This window comes from Alexandromys fortis, unplaced genomic scaffold (assembly GCF_014885135.2).
Source record: "Alexandromys fortis isolate MF-2015 unplaced genomic scaffold, M_Fortis_MF-2015_v1.1 scaffold_15, whole genome shotgun sequence".
NCBI lineage: Eukaryota > Metazoa > Chordata > Mammalia > Rodentia > Cricetidae > Alexandromys > Alexandromys fortis.
In genome coordinates this window covers 1,368,550-1,377,366 of record NW_026067911.1, presented here as the reverse complement: position 1 = coordinate 1,377,366, position 8,817 = coordinate 1,368,550, and the positions used below count along the sequence as shown (strand labels likewise).

The window sequence follows — 8,817 nt, the reverse complement described above, 5'->3', positions numbered from 1 at the left end:
CAGGGGAATTTCTGTTTTAAAGCAATTAGATCATTTAATGGGCAATCTACATTTCCCCCTGGACAGCCACAGCAGCGTGGGAACAGAATCTCATGGCTGATGATTCAAACAAATAGAAATGAAAAAAGTGAAGTGCGACTATTTTGCCCAGAAAATAATTGATCTGGACTATCTGAAAGATTCAGAAATATATGAAACACTGTAAGTTAAGTCATGTTGTGTTGCATACAGTCCAGAAGACTAAAAATAAGTAAGGGGGGGGGAGGATACAGTTCAAAGCAAGAGGAAAAATATATTAAGTTTCTAATTGCCAAACTCTTTTTGAAAATGTATTTACTTCACCATTGAGAATTAGATGGAGGGATGGGTACAATGGACAGTGGGCAGACCGCCCTGCGTTCCTCATTCCTTGAGCTCAAGGGTCCTTGCAGCTCTTCAGTGAAATTATTTGGTAAAATTGAGTCTGGACTTCAACAGCCCCTTGTCCATTTGTTGTGTGTAATACCACTTTTGAAAATTAGAGGCAAGACCCTGAAGAGAGACACACAAGAAAAAAAATATGATTAAGTAATTTTAAATTACCAGTCTACCTTGTATCCATATGGCAAATAGAAAGGGGCAGAACTTTGTGCTTGGTTTTTCGTGACATCTTGAAAGGTGGGTGATGGTTTCTGCCAATAATCTTTCACACTTCCGAAATCTAACCAATGTAACCTAGGGAGATGGGATGGGGAAGGCACAAATGAAAGACCATTCATTATTCTCAAAGTCATAATATAAAAATTAAGGTAGCCCTATGGGCTTTCCAGTGAGGGGAAGTTCATAGCAAAAGAAAGAATGCCTCATGGCAATGGACTTCATTTTCTAATTCTCACCCCAATTTTCTGTACCCTAACTTTTCTAGCATATTTCTTGATAATTATTTTTTGGAAAGCATGTGATTTTATATACTTATTTATTTATTTGAGAAACAAATTTTCTAAATGCATTCCTTTCTCTTCATTCATCTGTGTTTCTTAACTCTTAAAGCTCTAGTCCTTCTGGAAGCCGAGTGGTACCCCCCCTGCCAAGGAGAGTGACTGGGCACTTTTGTGACTGAGAGGGCAGAAGGAAGCATTTCATAAAGTCTCCTTACTATGTAACCCTGTTTTCCTGTAGTATTAGGGGATAGACAGAAAGAATCTCGCCCCATCAGACCCTTCAGCCTTTCCCTAAGCCTCGGGTACCATACTCTCTGCATCTGTGGTTTTTAAACTCACAAACCCTCCTATAGTAAGTGCACTTCACTTTTGGGCTTTATTTGCGTCTGGAACACCAGGCTCCGACGTCATTTCCCTCGCTGCAGAAGGATCCCTGCTATGGTCGTGTCCACAGGAGATGGTTAGGTTAGCATTCCGAGGACTGAAAAACATCACAAAAAGAGGAGGGGGAACCACTTCATTTAGTTAAAGATGGTTCCTGATATACTTAAGCAGCTCCAGAATTAGAAAACCTTCCTGTACATTTTCTTCTGTTTTTCTTGCTTCTTTTCCTTATGTAATGAAATTAAAACTTTTGGAGCCCACAGTTGACATTTTTCAGAAAATTGAGTTATCAAGGCACTAATTATTTCTCGGGGAGATAAAACTCTCATAGCCCTAACTGTCAAATAGGGCCCTTTTCAGAGTTTAATTACAAAATAAAATTAGTCTGCTCTTCCTCGGAATGGTTGGCGAGTGGTTAAACAGAGCTTTCCCCCAATACTGGTGGTCGTCAAACTCAGCTAATTAGCAACGCTGAGAAATTCCAGTTAACAAGGGCATTCTCCGAGACTCTGCAGGTCCCCTGCCGTTCGCCTTCATTTTCATAAGGAGATTAGGAGAGGAGGGAACCCACTCAAATGCAGATGCGGGAGCGAAGCGTTTTTAACAAGCATCATAATAGTAAGATGCTTGGCTAGTTCTCGCTAATTACTGCAACTTAAACCTCTATTTGCCACTAAGAAGAAAAAAAAAATAAGTCTACAGTCCTCACCTCCACAAAATTGTCAGTTGGCTTCAGATATAATACTGGAAGGATAGGGAGCATTTAGGAGAGAAAAACTGATGCAAAAGATTTTTTTAAATAAAATTGGGTTATACTTAGCAGTTAAGGCTTCTGGCTAGGGCCAATAGCAGAGCAAAATAAAATGTGATTCCTCCAGGCATATGCTAATCACTAATGCTGGTCTAAAAGTGTATCGCTTTTTGCCGCCCATGGAAGGGAAGTGTTACATTCTCTTTAGATGAAGCATTTCCAATTTTCATAAACTATGCCAGTGGCAACATTTTAAATTCTCGGAGGATGAAGCACCCTGTTCCAAGTCTCTTTCTGATTGTCTGCTAGTCAATTGTGTATTGTTGCTGCTACTGTAGTCAGCTATTATAACCCCAAAGAGACTTGCCTCCGTCGTGGGATGGGGCTGTTATAGTTTTTATTATACTTTGGGGACTATGATGGTGCTGGATTGAAATCGGGTGGCCAGTGATCTAATTTTTTTTCAGTGCTTATGTTCTAAAAACCATAAACTAAAAATGGTCTTTGCTATTGCCATCTTCTTTAATCTTATTCTCATTGCACATTATTATGCATACACAGCAGCCAGTTAGTGCTTTGCCTGGATAAGTCTAAGTACAGCAAGCTTAATTAAAATAAAACTGTAAATAAATACTACCAAGGATAACACGATTGTAATGTACTCCCATAGGTTATTCGTATGATAAAGCAATTAACAAAAGACCTAGCCAGAACCCTTACCCTCTCTAAGTACATTATTATAGAGTTCAGGTGCAGACAGGTATTTGAGAATTGCACACCATCCGATGGTTGGGGAGGAGAGGGCGGAGCTATGCTTTTTACTACTACCCTTGAAAGAACACTATCAAGATTTTAAAAAGATGTTCCTTTATCACCATCCATTATTAATATTTATCTTAATAAATATACACCACCGTTGTCCACATTAACTTGTTAGGTTTTTTCTCTTCAAACTTAATTATCCATAAGCCTTTTTAAATTTTCAGAATAATGCTATTAAGCGCCTACCGATACATACACAATCACAAAGTGAATGCCCGGGCTGCCCTTCGTGGCGCGCGGACAATCATAATTCATTCATATGTTGAATCTCATAATTTATACCTATTTTCCCCTGGTTTAACCTTCCACTTCATCTGGCGGTTCTATGTACATTTCTAAGTTAAGCAAATTAAATTTGATTCTTATGATTTGGTCCTACGGCTTATATGATATGTTAACTTTTCTTTTGTTTAGATTATGTGTAATTAGTTTGATCTTCCATCCTCCTTTTTTTTTTTTACTTAATTATTTCTACACACCTTCTTTTTAAAGGCATAGTCTTGGAAAAGCGAATACACCAGCAGGGGGCGCAGCAGCTACATCCCAGAAACTAGGCGTGCTGAAAAGTCGGTGGCTGCCTTCCCCGGCTCAACCTCTTCGGTAGTCTCCAGAGATTCGTGTTGAGCGTAATAGTACACCCCGATTAAGCTGAAAACAATGTTTTAATTTGAAGAGTCCCAAATATTTACGCGTTTCTGTAAGTCTTTTTCGGGTTCCCAAGAACTAAAGCAACCAAAATTTAAGGAGCACCTGAGGCAGACAGAACAGACAGAAGGAGAAGTAGCAAAGAAATTATTTACTTCAAGTTTGCAAAAAATTCTTTACCACAACTTTTCCGGGTGTGACGTGAGCATATTTAGCTTGAGTGTGGCACTAGCAGCCAAGTCTGGAAGGACAGGAACTGGAGCCGTGGGGGTGGGAGGAGAGCAGAGGTGGACAGTGGAAAATAAACAGGGCTGTAAGGACAATGTGCGGAGCGTGGCCGGCAGATAACCCTTCTGAACGCTTTCTTTAGGCCTAGTTGGGGTGGTTGAGGGGAGGAGGGGCTGGGAGAATTGCAGGGGGAAAAAAAAAACTAACCCTGATGGTTTAAGCTCTTTATTTAAAAAGAAAAAAAAAATGGCATCAGGACTCCCCCCCCTTCTCTCTCCCCTTTTGTACCCAAGTGCATTTTAGCCACAAAGGTTCCAACAAGAGTGGAAGGAAACTTAGACGGGGCTTTGTTTGACTCCGTGTAGCGACAACAAGAGAAACAAAACTACCTATTTGTAACGGACGTGGTGCGGTGGCTCTGGGCTTTTTTTGAGCGCCTGCCGATTGAAATCTTTACGTCTGGACAATGGCAGATCGGCTAAAATTACCCTCTCGGGTCCTGGGCGGGCAAGATTCTTGAGCCCCTACCCCCGCCCCCAGCCCATCCTCCCGCAGCCTGGGCTTGCTGGGGCCCGGCTCCCCGGGTTCCGTAGGCCTTGTCCCTGCGCACTTCGCCTGCACCTGTGCCTCTGAACCCCGCGTGCCTCCCAGGTCCCAGTGCCTCTCAGCCCTAGACCAACTCGGCCTGGCCTTCGCGGCTACCAGCGTGCCAGTCAGCAGGGGCAGTGCTGGCTGCGCAGCTCCCATCCTGGGAACGCTGCGTGGGAGGGAGTTGGTGAGCGCAGCCCAAATGCCACCTCGGTGCCTCGCAGTGGGATGCCAGGAAGTTGCGTGACCCTCCCCCTTCGCCTGTGCTCTGGAGTCTTTCTGTTGATTCTTTCGTCCCCAGGCTCTCATGTGAAACTGCCCCCACTGAAAATCCTCTTGTGTCGGGGATGGGGGTTAGAAGGAGAGTGGGAGGAGAGTTCAAGCTTTGCCTCTGCACCCTCTGGATGGGACAGACTTGTGGAGGAGGGAGTTAGGATAGAGGACACGTGCTGCGGTTCCTTAAGCCATACCTGAGCCAGGCTAGGAGAAGGCTGAGAACAAGGACTGGCCCTGGCTCTGCTCTGCAGTGGGCCACATGGGCAGAGAACTGTCTGGGAGCCGAGCAGATGACGTGGAACCCAGGAGGGCGCTGAGGCCCGAGGCTTGGGTCTAACTTCTTGTCTATACTGTGAGAAGAGGGGCTGAGTGGGTGTTGGCACCAAGGTAGGAAGAGGGGCTGGAACCGAGAGCAGTGCCACGGATGAGCGGAGGAACAATGGCACACCACCTCCGGCCCTGCCAGCTTCCTGAAATACTAGTTGGACGGTCGCCCTGAACCACCCATGGGCCCTGCCCCACCCTGGCCCCAGCTCCCCGCGTCCCATCCTCCCTTATGTACTTAAGAGGGAGCCAATATTCCGTAGCAAGGGGGGGGAAGGAGCTGTCGTCTTGGTGCTGTTTACCCACTTCCTTCGAACAGGCGTGCGCCGTGACCTGTTGCTGAGGAAGGGAGATACAAAGGTTCCCCCGCGGCCGGCTGCAGGCTGCGGGCCCGCCTCCCCCGCGCCGCTCCGGGCACAGCGCTCTGCTGGGCTCGGCTCGGCGGCGCGGCAGGCCCCGCCCCCTTTCATGCAAAACCCTCTGGCGAGGCTGGGCTCGGGCGCAGGAGCCGGCGCTCGCTGATTGGCCGCCGGAAACCCATTTATTCCCTGACAGCCCCCATCACATGGATGGTTGTCTATTAACTTGTTCAAAAAAGTATCAGGAGTTGTCAAGGCTGAGAAGAGAGTGTTTGCAAAAAGGGAAAAGTACTTTGCTGCCTCTTTAAGACTAGGGCTGGGAGAAAGAAGAGGAGAGAGAAAGAAAGGAGAGAAGTTTGGAGCCCGAGGCTTAAGCCTTTCCAAAAACTAATCACAACAATCGCGGCGGCCCGAGGAGGAGAGCGCCTGTTTTTTCATCCCAATTGCACTTCGCCCGACTCGAGCTCCGCTTCCCCCCAACTATTCTCCGCCTGATCGGGCAGGGCCGTGCACGCCGACGCCCCTGCCCGCGGCCCCTGCAGCCCGGCCCCCGCGCGCGGCCCCCGCAGTCCCGGCCGGGCCGAGGGTCGGCGGCCGCCGGCGGGCCGCGCCCGCGCCCAGCGCCCGCATGTATAACATGATGGAGACGGAGCTGAAGCCGCCGGGCCCGCAGCAAGCTTCGGGGGGCGGCGGCGGCGGAGGCAACACCACGGCTGCAGCGACCGGCGGCAACCAGAAGAACAGCCCGGACCGCGTCAAGAGGCCCATGAACGCCTTCATGGTATGGTCCCGGGGGCAGCGGCGTAAGATGGCCCAGGAGAACCCCAAGATGCACAACTCTGAGATCAGCAAGCGCCTGGGCGCCGAGTGGAAACTTTTGTCGGAGACCGAGAAACGGCCGTTCATCGACGAGGCCAAGCGGCTGCGCGCTCTGCACATGAAGGAGCACCCGGATTATAAATACCGGCCGCGGCGGAAAACCAAGACGCTCATGAAGAAGGATAAGTACACGCTTCCCGGAGGGCTGCTGGCCCCGGGCGGGAACAGCATGGCGAGCGGGGTTGGGGTGGGCGCCGGCCTGGGTGCGGGTGTGAACCAGCGCATGGACAGCTACGCTCACATGAACGGCTGGAGCAACGGCAGCTACAGCATGATGCAGGAGCAGCTGGGCTACCCGCAGCACCCGGGCCTCAACGCGCACGGCGCGGCGCAGATGCAGCCCATGCACCGCTACGACGTCAGCGCCCTGCAGTACAACTCCATGACCAGCTCGCAGACCTACATGAACGGCTCGCCCACCTACAGCATGTCCTACTCGCAGCAGGGCACCCCCGGCATGGCGCTGGGTTCCATGGGCTCGGTGGTCAAGTCCGAGGCCAGCTCCAGCCCCCCCGTGGTTACCTCTTCCTCCCACTCCAGGGCGCCCTGCCAGGCCGGGGACCTCCGGGACATGATCAGCATGTACCTTCCCGGCGCCGAGGTGCCGGAGCCCGCTGCTCCCAGTAGACTGCACATGGCCCAGCATTACCAGAGCGGCCCGGTGCCCGGCACGGCCATTAACGGCACACTGCCCCTGTCGCACATGTGAGGGCCGGACCGCGAACTGAGAAGGGGAGAAAGAGATTTTCAAAGAGAAACAAGGGAATTGGGAGGGGTGCAAAAAGAGGAGAGTAAGAAAAATCTAATATGCTCAAAGGAAAAAAAAATCTCATTGCCCGCAGCAAAGTGACAGCTGTGGCTAAAAGACCACCAATCCCATCCAAATTAACGCAAAAACCGTGATGCCGACTAGAAAACTTTTATGAGAGATCTTGGGACTTCTTTTTGGGGGACTATTTTTGTACAGAGAAAACCTGAGGGCGGCGGGGAGGGTGGGGAATCGGACCATGTATAGATCTGGAGAAAGAAACTACGCAAAACTTTTTTTTTTTTTTTAAAGTTCTAGTGGTACGTTAGGCGCTTCGCAGGGAGTTTGCAAGTCTTTACCAGTAATATTTAGAGCTAGACTCCGAGCGACGAAAAAAAAAGTTTTAATATTTGCAAGCAACTTTTGTACAGTATTTATCGAGATAAACATGGCAATCAAATGTCCATTGTTTATAAGCTGAGAATTTGCCAATATTTTTCGAGGAAAGGGTTGTTGCTGGGTTTTGATTCTGCAGCGTAAAATTAGGACCGTTACAAACAAGGAAGAAAGAAATTTATTCGGATTTGAACATTTTAGTTTTAAAATTGTACAAAAGGAAAACTTCAGAACAAGTACTGGCAAGACTATTTTCTTGGTCTTGTTTAAAAGGGTAAAATTCTAGATTGTACTAAATTTTTAACTTACTGTTAAAGGCAAAAAATGTCCATGCAGGTTGATATCGTTGTTAATTTATAAAAGCTTTTGTTTAATCCCACCTTTCCATTTTGTTCAGATAAAAGAATATGGAATTACTGTGTTTGGAATATTTTCTTATGGTTTGTAATATTTCTGTAAATTGTGATATTTTAAGGGTTTTTTTTTCCCCTTTTATTTTCCGTAGTTGTACTTTAAAAGATTCGGCTCTGTTATTGGAATCAGGCTGCCGAGAATCCATGTATATATTTGAACTAATACCATCCTTATAACAGCTACATTTTCAACTTAAGTTTTTACTCCATTATGCACAGTTTGAGATAAATAAATTTTTGAAATATGGACACTGAAATTATGCCTGAGTCTTTCATTTCTTTGGCTAGCAATGCTTAGACATAACTTCTTGGGGAATGAGAATACCGGGCTGAGCCCCCAGGCTTGACGTTCCCAGCAATGTTAGCATTAACTGCAGAAGGAAAAGATGGCTGGCTGATTAATAACGGGAAACTGAAATGCGCTGTCATTTCTAAAATAGAAACTAGAGGCATATATTGTAAGTCCACCCCCTCCTTTCCGAAGCAGCGTGAATAAGCGCGCTGTGGGCTTAAGCTAGCTTGTACCACTTGTTGCCAGAAGGAGTCGATTCTAAAATTTTCATGTAGCTTAGCAGATGGGGTATTGAGCCAAATCAGAGCCAGGTTGGCTGGGTTTGTTTTCATTTTCTTTACAACACAATGGCCCTTTGAAATGTGGTTTATAGGGGAAAATGATGCTTCTTGTATCGGAATAATTACAAAGTAGACGCGGAGTGTTCTGCCGGGTAGGTGCTTGGGTGGCTCCATCCCTGCTATTGTGTGAGGAAACAAGTGGTTTTCTGTCTTTGTTTCCCGAGTTCATAAACTTTCTCCTCCACGTTTTCCTGTTTGGGGCGAGGGAAAAGCAAAGACCGCCTTGCAAAATTCCCTTACTTATCATGGACTTTTTATTTTATTTCCCCCTTTCTCCTCCCCTCACCCCCCACTCCGGATTCCACTTCTTAATTTGGCAGCGCGGGTCCAAGACTAGTCCCAAATCGGATAATCTCTGCAGCTGGCTACACGCAAAAGAGAAGCCAGGCAACAGACATATTACAGAAGAAAGCTCTCGACTCCGAGGTAGATATTTCGCTTTGTGTGCGCT

The 8,817-nt window shown here is 47.3% G+C and overlaps 1 protein-coding gene across 1 annotated transcript; it reads left to right on the top strand.

Moving 5' to 3' along the window:
• The first annotated feature begins 5,710 nt into the window (after nt 1–5,710).
• Nucleotides 5,711–6,977, top strand: Sox2 (SRY-box transcription factor 2). The gene has a single exon (XM_050138488.1). The coding sequence runs from the start codon at nt 5,926–5,928 to the stop codon at nt 6,883–6,885; it is 960 nt and encodes a 319-aa protein (XP_049994445.1). The 5' UTR covers nt 5,711–5,925; the 3' UTR covers nt 6,886–6,977.
• The last annotated feature ends 1,840 nt before the right edge of the window (nt 6,978–8,817 follow it).

What these genes read in the sequence shown, in the direction of transcription:
- Sox2 (XM_050138488.1), top strand. Translation starts at nt 5,926, where the DNA reads ATGTATAACATGATGGAGACGGAGCTGAAGCCGCCGGGCCCGCAGCAA.